This window comes from Labrus bergylta, chromosome 19 (genome assembly GCF_963930695.1).
Source record: "Labrus bergylta chromosome 19, fLabBer1.1, whole genome shotgun sequence".
Taxonomy (NCBI): Eukaryota; Metazoa; Chordata; class Actinopteri; order Labriformes; family Labridae; genus Labrus; species Labrus bergylta.
Genome location: NC_089213.1, coordinates 11,728,650 through 11,746,254, shown reverse-complemented (window position 1 = coordinate 11,746,254; position 17,605 = coordinate 11,728,650). Strand labels below are relative to the sequence as shown.

General features: G+C 43.1%; 1 protein-coding gene across 3 annotated transcripts in view; it reads left to right on the top strand.

The window, feature by feature from the left end:
* Nucleotides 1–17,605, top strand: part of LOC109988989 (glutamate receptor ionotropic, kainate 5-like) — a 176,628-nt gene that overhangs the window by 95,035 nt on the left and 63,988 nt on the right. For all 3 annotated transcript variants that reach the window (XM_065948216.1, XM_065948217.1, XM_065948215.1), the window contains exon 3: nucleotides 12,434–12,592. In XM_065948216.1, the coding sequence (XP_065804288.1) occupies nucleotides 12,484–12,592 (109 nt within the window). In that variant the 5' untranslated portion in view covers nucleotides 12,434–12,483. The remainder of the gene's footprint in view (nucleotides 1–12,433; nucleotides 12,593–17,605) is intronic.

Genomic DNA, 17,605 nt, shown 5'->3' with positions numbered 1-17,605 from the left:
CCTCTATAATTGCTGACAGTAGTGTTTGTTGTTTTTCCCCTCTGGCTCGCGTCCGAAGCTTTCACCCCGGTGGTCCGACTCTCTCGGGTGCAGAGGAGACCCAGGGGTCAATCTGTCACCTTCACACTGCTGCAGTTGCCCTCCACTCATCCACTCATCTCTCCGTCCCTCCATCGCTCGGCTGTCAGGGCATTGTTTCTGTGTATTCTGCTTCAGTCTTTGAGTTTCTTTCCGCACTGTAACAAATGATCACTTAAATTAAATCTATCATTCTGAGGCCTAGTCCACACCTGAGCAGGAATTTTTTAAAACAGGTTTTCCTCCTCTTTTTTTAAAAAATCATCCCGTCCACAGACGCTCCATTCTTCAAAACATCTTTGTCCACGTGACACAACACGCACCGTTACTGCTGTCATGAGAACGCCAAGTCAATGAGGATGTCCTCGACATGCTAAGATGTTCTCGCCATTCCTCTGCAACAACCATTTCATTTACTAAGTTTATTCCGGCGTCTCTGCTCGTCAACATAGTGGGCGAGTAACTGTGTGTGTGTGTGTGTGTGTGTGTGTGTGTGTGTGTTAGAGCATGTAAACAGTAAAGTTAGCACAGTTAGCACCAGCGCTAGTTTGGTCACGTCTGCCATCGCACTAATCTCATGTAGACTAAAGTGACAGCGGAGGAGAGAAACCAGCGCACAGTGTGATGTTAAAGCAACAAAACTCTGTTTTCCCCGTCTACACAGAAACACCTTAAACAGAGTTTCTGAAAATCTTAACCTTAAACTTAACCTTAATCTTAAACCTAAAACGCTGTTTGTGTATGAAAGGTCAAAAAGCAGAAAAAGTGACGTTTATAAAAAATATCCGCATACCTGCGGATGAGGCCTAAAGCATGTAAACACAAAAAAATTATTCATGCAATAAAAAACTGCAGAATCAACTTTTTCTTCAAAATATTTTTATGGGACATTTTTACCTTTATTAGATTGGACAGCTGACGTGAGAAAATGTTGGGAGGAGAGAGAGAGAGAGACGACATGCAGCAAATGACCGGGGCTGGATTCGAACCCACGGCTGCCGCAGGGAGGACTATAGCCTCTACATGAGGCACACAACGTAGCCAATAGTTTATCCGGCGTCCCTAAAAAGACCTTTTATGGTACAAATGGAGACGCGTTATATTTTTTGCACCCTTCCCTGTAACTTTCAGAGGAAACAAACATTGAAGTCATTCAGAGGTTTTATATATCTTTGACAAACTCTTTCTAACTTTGCACAAATGTTAACAACAGAGTTTGTAAATGAAATACCTGTCCTCCTCTCACTGTCCTTCCTCCCTCCATCCTTTCATCACCGTCCTGTTTCTATGGTAACACGTCCCCACTCATACGCTGTCTCTCTGCTTCTACCTAAATGACCTGCCAATCTTTCATACTGACAACGCCTCTCTGTCACATGATTTAAACGTCCCGGGATCCATTTCTGTAATAACCTGTGTGTGTGTGTGTGTGTGTGTGTGTGTGTGTGTGTGTGTGTGCACACATTGTTGGAGAGGGGAGACAGAGTTTAAATTCAGTGTGAGGTGATGACACGCTGTTCTTTTTGAACGTATATACATTTATGAAACCGAGAGAACAAAATTGACGTCAGCGTTTTGCTCCTGCAGAGTTAAATGGGTCGTCCTTGACTTCTGAGATCTCTGTGTTGACTCTCATCTCCATGGAAACTAATCAAAGTTCTTCAGTAAATGACAGGACGTTATTTACAGGACTGATTATTTAACCGTTAAACGGCAACTGTCTTTAATTGAGCTGTGCATCTTCACTGGTCTTACGATTCGATTCGATTACAATTATCCAGTCAACGGTTCGATTCGATATCACGATGCATCACGATTCATCCTCAATTTTCTATTTTGCTGCACATGGCTACTTTTTCAAGTCAAACTGTCTTATAAATATGAACTCCTTTTGTATAATTTAAAAAGTGATTTAGACAACAACGTCATTATCAATATCTCTACATTGTAAGCTATAATGAATACATTATATTGTTAGCCTTAAGTATAGGTAAAAAGTAGGCTATAAGTGTTTGTGTGTTTAGTTTATTATACGAGAGAAAGATGTTTGTTTAGTTTATTATACGAGAGAAAGATGTTTTTAAGTCACTGTGTTCCCTTCTCAGGACGGTGTAGCCTTTAGCTGTGAGCTTTGTTCAGGGTTAGTTGTTGTTTCTGTCCTTTTTATTTCAGATGAGTTGTGTTAAGTTGCTAATGCTGTAAACACCCCATTTCCTGATATGGATGTTTCACACTAAAAGCACTTCAACTTCAGATAGGCCGGGGACTTTTACTTTGAAGAACTTGTCGGAAATAGAATGTGTTTATCATCGAACGAACGCAGCTTAAGCGGAGGTGCACTTATTAGCGGTGATTCTCGATGACGCTGTGTCGGGAGTCAACTGTGTTTACAGCCGCTCTCTTTATCACGAGTCACCGCCACAGCCCCCTTCTTTTAGTTACCCTGGACTTAAGACAGCGAGGCATCAGTTTAAACACACCTATAGCTGTGATGAAGATGCTAACCCGTGCTGCGGTCGGCTAAAGAGACACCGAGTCAAGCCGTTTCAGCCTGCAGCGGAGCACTGTGGTCTGAGCGTGCAGGACCAGCTGACTCTGCTCTTAAAGTTAGCAAGCACAGGAGCGGGACTCAATTTACGTTGTTTTCTGTCACAAATCCCTCGTCAGCATCGATTACGTCCTGTCCCTGCATTGATGCATTAATCGTCTAGTCTGCATTGCGATGCATCGATTAAATGATTAATTTCAACAGCCCTAGTCTTTAATCCACTAACAAACCCACATAGCACCGCTGCATATTGTAGAAGAGTAAATATGAAAGAGCCTCCATCGCCTTATACAACACTGACACGAAGAATAGAAATATATCGTTCTTTTTGAAGGTTTGAAATGTCAGGGCTTGGATACAAGTTTGGTTCGTTCGGTTTGGTTTGGTTCGTTTCATTTCAGCGCCTACGATGCTTTCTTGGCGCTAATTTACTCTTTTCAAAGTCTGGATCATTTGAAGGCGAATTAGCTGTTGTGATCTCTAACAAGTCACTCCTGCAATCTTTCAAACACTAAGCTGAGCGCTCAAAACTGTTTTCACCAACAAACAAACTGAAAGCACAGATGAGCAGAGAGTCTCAAACTAAATCATTAGCTGTAAACCTGCAAGAATACAAAAAACAAACTTGTGTTCTTATTGCAGACAGAAGCAAACGATCCTCAGTGCGAGTTTGCTTGACTGAAATATTTATGCTACAATATGTGCTGTAGAGAAAACGGTTAGTATTGATCATGAACCCCGGTGTTTTGAGCTCTGATTCTGACAAGTAATCTTAAAGCTGCTCTGAAAGTTTGCAAACTGGTGGAACTGCGCTCGAGGACAGTATCGACTTTTTCAGAAGCCTAAAGAAAGAGACTTTTTTTAGAGGAGCGCTGATCAGCTGGGGCTCCGAAATACATCTGCAAAATCACGCAGACAGAGTGAAGGAATAAGACTGAGAACGAGAATGAAGAGGTGCAAACAAAGACACAAAAGGCGTCAGAAGCGGAGGACAATGGCTGACTGGAAGAGGGATGAAGAGAGAGGGAGAAGAGCACAGGAAAGAGAAAAGGAAGCCGATGAAAGCAACGACGTGAGTGACATAGAATTGGGCAGAAAGAGACATGATGGCAAGCAGAGGCAGAAAATGAGAGACGGCTGCAGGCAGAAAGAAACAAATGAAGAGAACAATTAATTAGGGTCTTTCCTGCAGGAAGTGCTATCATGTCAGCGAGCAAACAGAGCCAGCGGGACCCTGCTGATACCAGCCACCACCGCAGTGCTCTGCAGCAGCTCGGAGGCTAATCACAGCCTCAACTCTATTAACTGCTTTCAATCCCGGCTCATTTTACACCGTGGAGGCATTTAGCTGACACTCATTCACAGAGACTGAGAGCGGGAGCAGCACAGAGCGAGGCTTCACAGTCCCGCTTCATCAGCTTTACAAGTGACGACGGGAGGAAAAGGTCGAAGAGACCAAACAAATATTCCTCAGTACAGACAAGACGATTGTTTGGGAAACCTCGGCGAGAGTGACGAGGACGACGAGAGCTGTCTGTGGGGGCAATAACATGACACAACAACAGCTCCTCTGAGTGAATCATGGTCCTCTAATATCATAGGAATCATAGATTCTAGACGGGAAATGTCAGGGAATTTAATAAAAGTCTGGGAGGAAAGATGACTTGGTGCCAAAGCAGTGAAAATTAATTTAGTTTGGTTTACTTTAGAGGACGCAGAATTGAAAGGCGAATAGAGAAAGGGAGCGTCTCGGCCCAGAAAACGTCCGGCAGTAATAACCAGTAAAAGCTTCGTCACTGGAAATCAAAAAATATTGATACAGAGCTTTCGCTGAAAATCCTAATTCTGTCATGTCTTCTGTAGGTATGCTTAGACAGTGAACCGCAGATGTATCGGGACGCTCTGTTACAGTAGGTGAACTGACCATTTAATTTCATTCTGTTCAGTCACTCAGACTAAATCCATATATGCACCATCACATCAACAGAAAGCGGCCGCTTGGAGAAAAAATGCAGCACCCAGCGTCTTTTATCCGAGAGCTCCACCTTTTTTTGTGCGGCCGCTCCGAGCGTTCAAGTTGAAAATCTATCATCTTTTAAGAAAGGCGCTGTTGACGTCATCGGCACGCTCTTTTCTAAATGTTTGAAAAGAGCGGTTGTCATTTAGATATTTTAGTGTATTATTCTAATAAAATTCTACATATTGTACCTAGGTGTGAATAAGAGATGTTTCAGGACAAAGTCTCTGTCATGTTTGATCTGGGCTGGGAGAGTTTATGGAGAGGGAAGCATTGCCTCCATCTCATGGCCACTGCAGGTGTTTTAGTGAAACATGCTCGTGTGGTTAAATCATAAAGCGCTGACAGTGTTTGTTTGGTCGCTCGCAGCCTGACCCGCACAGACTCCACACTGCACTACATAAACCTCCTCTGTGTGGCTCTCAGGGCCACAGGCCGCAGAAATCCCTGCAGAAGAAGCTTTAGAGGTTTATCTCAGCGGGACAAAAGAATCTGCAGCATTTCAAACTGAACCGAAGCCGCGTCAGTCCACAGAAAACACTCCGAGCACAAAAGGTTAGAAAACACGCCTTTTAATCTTCAAAATCCCCAAACAGCCCCTCCCCCTCCGTCTGCAGCCGCACCATCAGAGCCCTGCTTTAAAGGTTACGTCGTAAATTTGACTTCCTGCTTCATGCTCGGCCTGCTGTTAGCTCACCTCAATCAGAAACATGAGTGCAGGCCGCAAGCTTTTCTGACATGAGCGATGATAACTCCTCCACCTCCTTTCAGATGCAATGAGCGAGGGAGAAAAGTCTCCAACACAACAAAAATGGAGCAGTGCGGATAAAGCACTTTGTCTGTCGGGTAATGGCCCTTAATGCTCACCTAAATATAGGATATTAGCTTTGTCTCCCTCCAGGGGATAAGGAGATTTTGTTTTGCGGCAGCATCATGAAGCACACAGTGTTGCTGACTCAAACCACCATAATGACATGCTAATCCGCTCATTTAGCCGCTGACACACGGCAGATTTCCGCCTCCGAAAAACAGCAGGGAGGCAGAAGAAGAGAGGGAGGTTCGATTTCTGCAAATAACGTCGGTAAGCTTTTGAAAAACATAAACCTTGTTGCCCCGCAGTTCAGGCGACAACAGGAAACGGCACGGAGCAAAAACAAGAGTGACAAGAGTGAAGAGAATGGATTCATCACCGCTGGGGAACTCTTGTTTTAATTTTAATGGCGTTCTGCAACGAGTCAGAGTCTGTTTCAGGGTTTCTCTACATGTGTTAGCATTGAATCCACTCGATTTGAACCCTTTGAATCTGTTAAACTAACGCTGCAGCTTCAAGCGATTACAGAGATCCAATCAGTTGCCTGCCTTGCCTGTCTCCAGTGCTGGGAGAAGAGAGTTAGAGGTTTCATCTGCTTACGTAGAGGCTTGAAGCTGTCTGGAGAAATTCTTGCTTTCATATCGGGAACTATGTCGTGATTTGCAGAACAAGCCATTCAGACTCATCCTGGGATCACTCCAACATACATTTGCCTCATGATCTGAAACTTTGGCCACATTCAGTTTGCACATCCAGCATTATAACACTGTGTGAGAGTTTTAAAATGGCGGTCAGCACACTAGGTCAACTTTAACCTTATAATTAAATTCATGAATCTGCAACATATTCTCTGTGATCTTGACTAAAATGTACTACAAGCCTTTAAATAAGCACCAGCAGGATCCAGGAGAACACTTCTGCTCAGGATGTTGCAAAAATGATATAATTAAACGTTGAACTTGTGCAGTAAACACTGTGTGCTGTTCAGGGTGTCACATTATGAACCAGATTTGTCTTAACGTTCAGCAGCTTCGTTCTTCAACCTGCAGAGCTAATGAAGTCTGATTCTGCTGAATTGTGAGGCGGACAATAGCTGACGTTCATCGAGTCGTTATCGGCTCACTTCTATAGACGCGGCGGCAGCTGCTGAGTGCTGAGGAGCGACGACAGACAGAGAAGAGAACACTGAAAAGAAGTGAAGAAAAGTGAAGAACAGACGGGGTGTTGATTGGAAGAAGAACAATGAAGAGTTCAGTTTCCTGCCATGTGACGGTATTAATCCGTTTTCTGTGTGGGAAAAAAAGAAAACATTATCGAAAGCTCATCGCTCAGCGGCGGAGGGGAGATGCAGAGGAATCCGTCAAGGTGCCACCGGAGCTGAGACACTTATCGACAGACTAAAGAGTCTCACGGCACATAATTCATCAGATAATTTAGAAACAGCAGTGGGAGGTATCGACAGAGGAGATTACCACAGACGAGAAAAACAACACGTGAACAATGGGGAGATGATTTTCAGAGATCTTAAAGTGGAATCTTCATTTTCCTGCCTTCAAACTTTATTGGGGTGTTTCCTTCCTTTTTAACACCTGCAGGAAATTAAAGTATTCATGAAGCTTCAAGGGGAGAAATCTCCTGGTTACAATGAAGAAACACGTCATGGCATGAGTTAAGATAGTCATTTATGTTTCACTCAGGACTCAAACCTCAGTCTGCTGGGTGAAAGTTTACAACACCACCACTTATAATCTCTTCAATTAAGTTGCCAGACTTCCCACATACTCTCTTTCTCTTTTTCTCTTCATCCGTCTCCATCCTCCTCCTATCAGACTGAGTCGTCGTATCAAACAGTACAGAGACGGGCTAACTGGCTGCTTTGTAGCTGAAGGCTGCTGTGTGAACTAGGGATATGAAGCCGTACGCACTTCTTAAGATGACCTCGACCTGCTCACAAAGTTACGCAGTGCTGAAAGCAGGCGATTGTTGAAAGTTATTGTACTATGAGATTGACTCTTTTAAAGGAGCAATATGTAACTCTGACCCCTAGTGTTTAAGATGGGTACTGCAGTCCAAATTCTAAACATTGTAGAGAGCTGTCTCCCCCCGCCCCCCTCCTCTCTAGAGTCGATGCTCACACAGGTCACCATGTGGTGGATTCTGAAGCTTCAGTGTTTATCCAGCTCTGCATCGATCTGTAAATCTTTCTGTGTTCTAACCTCTCTCCATTTTTCAAAAGCATCTCCAATATTGATCCTAGTTTGAGCACGTTTCTGCTCGTGGAGCTTATTAGAAACATGAAGAGGCTTTTTAGGTCGGGTACAATCACTTCTATCTGAACCAGTTCTCTTGTCCGCTTCCATCGCTGCAACACCTGTTGGTTTGACCTGATAAATGGTCTCTCGTGACTCTGTGTGAAGACAAAACATTCAGCCTCATCAACATGACACCTAATAATCAGCCCGTATAAAAACAATCAGTCATTTAGCTTAAACCAATCACATCATCATTATCATCATCATCTGTATTAGAACAGAGACTCTCTCTCTCTTTCTCTCTCCCTCCTCACCCTCCCCCCTCCCATTGGCTGCGGTTATCGTTCACTCTTCATCTTTCTGCACTCGGCTTCTCACTCTCTGCCATCCAGCTCATCCCGATCGACTCGAGCCAATTTAAATTCCATCTGAAATCTCATTTAAATTCATGTGGGACGCCTCATTGGCAGGGCGGCGATAAACATTTAACGCGGGGCGGGTTAAACAAATCAGGAACGTGCTGTTTGTGGGGGGGGGACATCTCTGCCTGAACATAACTGTCCAGGCAGAGATGAAAAGATGCACCAGTTGCATGATGGGATTGAACAGGGTCGGGTGTGTTGACGTCGCTCTGAGCTCGCCGTGTTGTTGCTCTGAGATCTTGAATGCAAACACACGCACACGCTCGGCTAATGAAAAAAATCTCGCTTCAGTCTCGCTAATCTACTTTGAAGATTTGGACTCGTTTTCGTCATGCTCGCTCACTCAGCCATTTTAAATCTCTCTCTCTCTCTCTCTCTGTCTGCAACATGTGATGGTCTCTTCATCTCTCTCACACTTTTGTTCTTTTACACATTTCATCCAAGCTCTCTGTCTTGCCTTTTTTTTTTCCTCTTTCCCGTTTCTGTCTCCTCTCTCTCTCGCTCATGTTCATGTTCTCTCTGTTCGTCATCTTCTCCTTTTGCCTTCTCTTTTCTCTAATCTTCTCAAACGCATGCTGTCCTCTCTCGCCTCTCTCTCAGATTTAATCCAAACTGAATCAGCTACTTTTGAAAATGCAGCTCACATGTAACCTGTGATGATTTTACAGCTCATTGCAGATCAAGATCTTTGTCCTCTCTGAGTGAAACTGCTGAATCGCTTCTTCTTTGTCCTCTTTTAATGAGAAAATAACAAAAGTGTTGATCACAGCCAACATCTGTGCAGCCATTAGTTTCTAAACAGCCAGTAGCAATTAGGAAACAAAGCAATCTGAGGGTCTTTTCACACCTGCATTGTTTGGAGGAGTTCTTACGAAACAGGGGGGCGTTTGTTTGCACAAATGTGGACACAGAAATCGCATTCTGATGTGGAACAAATCAAGTGGGCCGAGATGGCCGAGTAGATGAGGACACGGCTTGCTTCAAATCGGACCCTGAAGCGATTTGTTTAAATAGAGAATGCAGTCAACTCAGAAACTGCAACAAATAACTGGATGACTTCTCTCACTCCAGTAGTAGTGGTGGTAATATGTAGTGATAGGACATTTCCATTACAGCTGATAATTAGCAATAAAACAGCGATATGCTAACATCACTCACCGTCTCCTTCCAGTTCAACGTCAGCAGAGCATCTCAGGACTCGACTGGTTCAACGACTTGTTTATTTCAGAGAGTTTATATCTGGCTCATTGAAGCAGGAGAATTTGTCCTATTCAACACTAGAACCTCCACCCTTAAGAAGCTGGTCCTAAACCTCCACACGTTGCTGCAGGAGTTTCTCTGCCGACACTGCTAACAGGTGTTACGGTTTAAAGTGTGACCATGTTAACTGGCGACCTTCGGCTGCATGAAAACAGCAAGAGTACTCACGTTGCTACATTTTCATTATTATGACTTTGTTTAAAAATAAATTAACCAATGAAGCATTTGCAAAGACTTTTAAGTTTTCAACAGCTATCAATGACCTCAGAGGCATTCAGCCGAAAGTCCTCAGAGGGTCACGCTTTAAAGTGTAACACCGGCAGAGTATTGAAAGCCCCTCTCGTTTAAGCAGATTCACTAGTTTGCTAACGTCTGTATTTTTGTGAGGGGTGTCAAACATTTGACAGACAAGCTCATGTTTCTAAATATTGATGATATGTTTGACCTCACTGCTGCAATTCATTTTGTTGGTAGGCTAGGCTAACAAGCTAACTTGCGGTTTGAAGGCGTCCCACAACACAAAGTGCGACTAGTACACATTCAACCATCTCATGAAACAGGTGAAACATCCTGCATTCAAAAAGTAAAATCTACTTAACTGTGAAAGAAAGCCAATGTGTGAGAGGAATTACAGTTTGAAGTTAAGTGCAGGTTGATATTCTACAGGTAGCGACTTTGACTGCCCCTGAAGGACACCTGGTTTGTTCTCCACATCTTTGATTTCTTCTTCTAAAAGAACCATACAGTCACCATTGGGAATGAACATGTACACGGATGGCCAGTTTTCCCATGAAGAGTGTCACTGCCTGATTTGTAGATGATCTCGCGTTGGCCTGTGAATTTGACCTGCTCACTGTCAGATCATCTCAAAGTCGTCTGAGGTAAAAAAAAAATAGAAAAAGAACCACGAGTTAATAAGAGCCGTCATGTGTGATTCACTTTGTTCTCCCTCTGGACCTTCTGTGCACGCGTTTCCATTTTTAGTTCCTGGAGTCAGGCAGACGTATTTTTGATGATTACATGAGGTCAGTGAAGTACTAATAAGTATGATAATGATGCCTCAGCGGTGGAGTCAGACAAGGACAGTCCATACATGCCACGGACCTGAGACGAGGCCTCATTAAAAACATGATTAAAAAACTGTGTGAAACTAATGACAGTCTCTGTGAACGAGATGCTGGTCTGGACCGACTTTAAATATAAGTTAGTTTAACATTGAGCATGTACACACAAGAAATCATCTTGAATTAATTCTTAAAATTGTAAAGATCATGATTTTAAACTTTCTATCTGATCAAAGAAGTAAACATATCAAAGATATGATGAGAGGCAGGATTGTAAGACTAAAGTCCTGTTCAGACCGCCATTTGAAGCTGCGTTGTTTACAACTCTGTGACATTTATCCTTCAATCTGACTGTCATGGATGTGTAATGGGGGGACGTAGTGATACCCTCTCTATACTGTCTTAGATGGTAGTAACAGAGGCGAGACAGAGGCGAGACAGCGGAGGGGTGATAATGGATTTGAAGTCTCTAAAAATGTAAATTCTGGTTGGTGTTTTTCGTTTTGGATTTTGAAAATTAAAGAAAAATCAGAGAATCAAAAAAGACCAACTACTTTTGAGTTTTCTGTTGTATCTAGAAGTACACTGATTTACACAAGTTTGAGCCAGCGGGGGAGCGTAGCGCTGTGTGTGTGTGCATGTCAGACTGTGTGTATGTGAAGCTCCTGCTGTGCTGTGCTTCTGCAACCGCAGACTTCACAGACTGGGACACCAATATTACGCTGTCGTGGACGTCACTATGAATGCACAAAGACGTGATGACGGCTTTAAGTAACGATCCATTTATATTCATTCCAACATTATGTCCCGCCTTCTAGCTTGTGATTGGTTCTTTTTAGTTTCTGCTGAAAATACAAATACGTCAAAACACGGCGGTTCAATACTCTGGAAGTTCTGTTTCATGGGGACTTTAATTTGTGGTATTCTTCTTTTAAAGATTTGTTCTGGGCATTTTTGGGAGATGTTGGGAGGAGAGAGAGGGGGACGACACGCACCAAAGGGCCGAGGTCGGATTTGAAGGCTGGCTGTTGGCGCCCCTGTGGTATTCTATAAAGTGGGTAAATTGTCCTCCTGTCCTCCTGTCCTCCAGGTGGCAGTACAGGCAGCAGAGTCAGTAATAACAAAGCGCGCATGAGGAGACAAAAATATGTCATACTCAAAACTGGGTTGTCTCAGAATGCTCAGTTTTGGTGTGTGTGTCTCTTTAAATGCAATGAGCCACCCCTGAGTTTTCCCAGTAGACATCACTCCTTTGTTGCGAGTATAAAAATTGCGGACCTGTGCAAAAGTTTTGTTCTAGTCTGGGGGTGGAGTCCATGGGTGGAGATACAGGGGGAGGGGAGGGGATTTTTTTTTACCAGAATCCCACTGTGACATCACAAGGACAGTTGTAAGACTTATGCAGACCACAAACAAAGGACTGAATGGGTTTATTTCACATTTAGTGGGTCAGTAGACACTCAGGTTACCCAAATATGTGTTCAAAAACACTAAAAGTGGATTTTTCAGACTATGTCCCCTTTAAAGAAGCGCAAGCTAATGTTTCTCGAGTTTTTCACATTCTTTCTGGCAGCTGCGTTTAAAAGCTGCGGTTCGTCTTCAAATTGAGTCTTGTTTTGACAGAGTGGATGATGAGTCTGTGCTAACGAATCTAATGTATGAGATTTGGATAACAAGGTCGATGCTCCGCTTTCTGCAGAGATGCATAAATGTCAACATGCTGCGGAGCTCGTTATGAGTGATGCTTCATAGCGACAGATACTGTTTGAATATAATGTGTTAAATGAGAAGCTGTCAAGCTGCTGCATGTTCAGATTTGAATGTCTCATTATAATGTTTCTAAAGGGGGAAAAGGACAATTTAAAGCATGTGGCAGCTGTTAAAAAATAGGTCATTTAAAACATCAGGACTGTGTTATAAGTGAGATGTAACCATTTGATATATTATCATTGTGGTGGTAATGATTCCTTCTGTCCTGCAGGTGGCGGTACAGGCGGCCAGCAGACCATTCTCCATGAGGAGCAGTGGAAGATGCCGGCTCTGCCAGCACTGCTGCTGTCGATTTACGTCGTCGTCCTGCTGCTGACCATGGCACCGCTCTCCTTCAGCCAGGCCAACACCCTCTCTGCCGTCCGCATGGGTGAGTAGAGTCGCCATGTCTGTCTGAAGATAAACCTAAGCCTCACCTCAGGCTTGTCTCTTGTGTCAGGACTTAAATTGGAACATAAAAACCTCAACTTGAGACTTTTTGGTTTGGCTCTGGACTTGTTTGTCTTAAATTCAAACTTGCTGGTACAGCTCGGTCCTTTAATGTGAACATATTGGTCCTGACTTGGGACTTGGTTAGGATTTGTAGGTCTGGAACTTAAACTTGGAGACCAATAGATAGCGAAGACTTCATGGGTTGACTTGGGATATTACTAGGAATTGTTTGGTCCTGATATGTGGCTAGGTTTCTGGAATTGGAAAATACTGGTCTCAACATGTTGATTTTGACTTGAGACTTTGCGGGACCTTGTTGCTCTTGTCTTGGCACTCGGTTGGACCATACTATTCTAGGATAAAGACTTGTTAGCCTTTTGTAAGGGGATTGTCGGTCTGCATCTGGACTCGTTTATATTCTATTGGAACTTTGCTGGAACGATGGCCATGAATTGGGACATAATAGTCTGAATCTGGTACCCAAAGTTGTATATCCACACCAGGGACCCTTGGGATTTGACAGGGACTTGTTGCTCTCGTCTTGACACTGAGGTGGGACATACAGTATTGGCTCTGACTTAGGCCTTGTTGGTCTTGTGTCAGGACTTGAATTGGGACATAATTTTCTAAACTTGGGGCAGGTTGTTCTTGACTTTGGCCCTGATTTGGACGTATTGGTCATGACTTGGGACTTGTCGGTGTGGAGTTGGTACCCACAGTTGAATGTCTTGACATTGGACTTGGGACTTGAGAGGGACTAGTTTGGTAATTTGGGATATGTAGTTCTTTCTTAAGGCCTTGTAGTTCTTGTGCCAAGGCTTGTTTTGGGACACACAATATCGGGACGTGTTGAATTGGGACTTGGTAAGGATTTCTTTGACTGGAACTTCAAAATAAACTTGGCATATTACACAAAGTTCTTGGTCTTGTTTGTCTGTTATTTTAACTTTTTCCTTTTGACTTACTCCCGGTCTTGCGACATATTGGTCTTGACTCTGGACTTGTTGGTCTGGATCTGGTACTCACAGTTGTTTGTCTTGGCCTGGGACTTGGTGGTAACTCAGTGCTTTTTAATTTGTGCTCCGTTGTGACATGCATGTCTTGACTTAAACCTTGTTGGTGGTGTGTAATTTGAAAATAATGAATAGGAATTCTACTTGATGCACGACGTATTGTAATTTACCCAGAATCCTCCTGTCTAGAAAAACAAACACCATATCTTTCCCTCTGTATTACATCTTCTCTCTCTCTCTCCTGTGTAAACGTGTTAACAGATAAACACGCTCCTCCTCTTCATCGCCTCTATTTTTAAGCCCTCCTCCTCCTCTGTTTGGTCGTGTTTGTATCTCACTCTCCCTGGTGTTTTCTCGTCGTTTTGTTTGCTCTCTCACCTCCCACCGCTGTCTGTTTGCCATCTTGATTCCTCTCATGCGATCTCTTTGCTTTGTTTGTCTTAAGAGCCCCCCGAGGCTTCCCTTTGTCGTTCACACGCTCTGCATTTCCATTTCTTCTTCTTCCTTGTGTCTGTCCCACGTTGAATCATTTGTAAAATGCAAATAAAGTCGGCAGAAACTGGATCAGGGAGCGTCTCTGTGACTGGATTCTCGTCTCGGCCTGAGTCTCGCTCTGCTATCAGCACCTCTTCCTCCTCATCCTCGTCGCGCCCTGCAGAGGAAGATTAACTCCCATAAAAGCTGCGACTTAAAGGGAAGGAAGTAAAAAGTTCAGCTCTCTCCTCGCAGCAGATAAGGTTTTTTTTTCTTCCCGTTCATCTCTCCACCCTGATGGCCCTGAGTTGAAATCCCCTGTTGCTTTTATCACACGGGGCTTCAGTAAAAGCGGCGAGCAATTACATGGTGCAGGCTGCCATGGCAACCGGGTGGTCTGGTGATGTGTAATGGCTCACCTTTCACTCTTCCATTATTAACAGCTGACTGCTGCACACACACACACACACACACTCTCTCATGTCTTCCATGTCTGATTAGTGGAGTCACAGTGAAAATGACAGAGGTCACATTTTAACCCTGAAGATACGACTCAGCAGCGAGCAGACATGACACGATGATGTGCTTAAGAAATACGTTTCATCTCAATAGAGTCTAATTTAAATTACGCAGTTAAAGAAAAAGTCCAACTTTATTCTTGATTTTCAGCTAATATCGTGTAGATTTGGATTTTGTTTTTTAACCCTGCGAAGCACAAACTATCAAAATAACTCAAATAACTCTTTGAATCTGGAGTCGTTATTAAACCTTCTAGAAATAAATGGAATAACAAATTGTGTGTCTGAGGTTTTGTCTTGTATCATATGTGACACATCAGGGGTTAATCATTTAACATGAAATGTAAAAAAGTAACACTTGAAGTTCAAACGTTTCATTCCCTCCTCTCAGACTCGTTTCTTTTCAGTCACTGTTCTGTTGTTGTTCACACTTTTTTTTCATCTGAAAATCTTCCCATAATACATTTTTACTGTTTGTGATTTCTAATATGATCAATTCTATGAGCAAGTGACCCATGAAAACATCCAAATACTCATATACGATACATTGAAATACGATGCGATATGTATTGAAAGAAGCAGCACATTTTTATATTGTGACACATTTATATTGTGTACACAGTGAGGCTCCTTTCCTGTATGTGTTTCCCCACACTCTCTCTGTCCCTGATTTCTGACTGATTTCTGATTTCTGACTCAAGAAAGAAGACATATTATCCCACTTTTCCACCTTTCCAATCAGTCCCCTGTGGTCTAAATGAAACATCTGTGCTGTGCTTTGGTCAGAATATAACATGAATCAAGCACCAGAGGAGGTTTGTGACCCTGTATAAACCAGCTCTCTCAGAACGCTCCGTTTTGGTGTGTGTGTCTCTTTAAATGCAATGAGCCCCCTCTGAGTTTTCCCTGTAGACGTCACTCCTCTGTAGCAGGAATAAAAATGGCAGACCTGTGCAAAAGTTTTGTTCTAGGCTGGAGATCCATGTGTGGAGATACCAGGAGAGGGGAGGGTATTTTTTTAACCAGAATCCCACTGTGACATCACAAAGAGAGCAAATTTGAAACGGAGCATTTTTCTCTTTATTTGTGCAGACCACAAACAAAGGACTGGAGGGTTTATTTCACATTTTGTGGGTCGGTGGAAACTCAGGTTACCCAAATATATGTTCAAAAACACTGTAAGAGTGGATTTTTCATGAAATGTCCCCTTTAAAACAAAAGATCAAGTTAGCACATGGGAGCTCATACAGTAGACTATTTGTGAGAAAGTATTTTTTTCTTAAATAAAACAATGAGCTACAAACAAAATCAAATGATTTATACGAGCTGCTGGCAAAGAGTATTCTGTACAAAAAATATCAAGCAAGCACTTTTTTTGTGAGTGTTTGTTTAAATTCCTCCATGATGCTTTTTGGACCGTGTTTAGGTAACACGAATATTTCCCTTTTAGCAGCACTTCTCTCTTCAGGTGGTGGAAAATCCACTTTAGTTCCATTTCAACACTCGCAGTTCAAACACAAGATTTCAAAGGTTCAGGATTCAGTGAAATCAAAAGGACTGTGTGAAAGTGTTTTTTTGTCCTTTAAGGACTACGTGGTGGGAAAACTGGCAGCAGTGATTTCTGGTCGAGTGTGTCCTGCGGAGGATTCTGTAGTTTGTTTAACCTGCTGCTGAGTGTTGATTCAACATCATTTATCAAAGCTAACACGTTTTTAAGAACTTCACAGGCTCAAGATAACATTCAGGAGATGAATATTCACAGAGTCACTGCTCCAACATCCTCACTATGTATTTATTCATGTCGATTATCATATTTTAACCACATGAGATCTTTACCGGGATATCGGAGAGAGAGAGCTATAGATTTTAAAGAAATGTCTGGCAGTCCCGTCGTGCCCCAAGGATCTCACACCTTGCCCCGAGGAACACACACCTTCTTCTTCTTCTGCTGCTCGTCTCCTCCTCCTCAGCAGAAGAAAGGTCAGAGCTTTCCACTGAAGAGTGGACACATACAGACAAAAAGTAGTTATTTTCTGGACTATTGTTTCAGTCACCTAGCAACGTGTGCTGTTGCTTTTTGGGCCCCACTGTGGTGAGTATAGCGCACACCACATCCCCCCAAAGTTCCCTTTATTCCTCAATGACATCCCGGATGATTCTAATCCCGTGAGAGTAGTGATACAACCTTAAATATCTGTAACAAAGAAGTCAACTTGTGTTCTCTTGTTTACGTTATATATAAGAACAGCGTCTGAAGAAAGTGTGACCTCAGGTGTTTCGGACATTTCGGCACCCTGATGGTTCCATCAATACAAAAACAAACTCTCCGAAAAGCAATCACAAGCACCTCCTCACACGAGCAACAATCGAATACGAGAACAGGACTGATGACTCAGCTGTAATTATCAATCTCAAACATTTAACAAGCCGATTCATGGCTGTCACGCCGAGAGACGACCCAGAATGCATCATGACACTGGTTGTAATTAGAGCAGCTTTGTGTTCGTGTGTGTGTGTGTGTGTGTGTGTGTGTGTGTGTGTGTGTGTGTGTGTGTGTGTGTGTGTGTGTGTGTGTGTGTGTGTGTGTGTGTGTGTGTGTGTGTGTGTGTGTCTCCGGCCAAGCCGCCTCTCTGTCTCTCAGGTCAATAAACCGCTGTCAGTCAGACGGTGATTCGTTATCAGAGCAGCTGAAACAGGCAGCAGTCAATCTGTGGATCAGGAGGCAGACGAGCTTATCGCTGCACAGAAACACGAGACTGATGACGTTCTAAAAATATGCAACAGAGCTGCAGGTTTTAAAAAAAGTTTAACCCTTTGAAAACTGACCTCTGCTTCTTTGTTACATGATCTCGTTCAAACCTTACATCGAGTAATGACTTCCTGACAACAGAGTCAAACATTTACAAAGTCAAACTCAGTCTGGCTTTGTTGTTCTCTGCTCCGAGT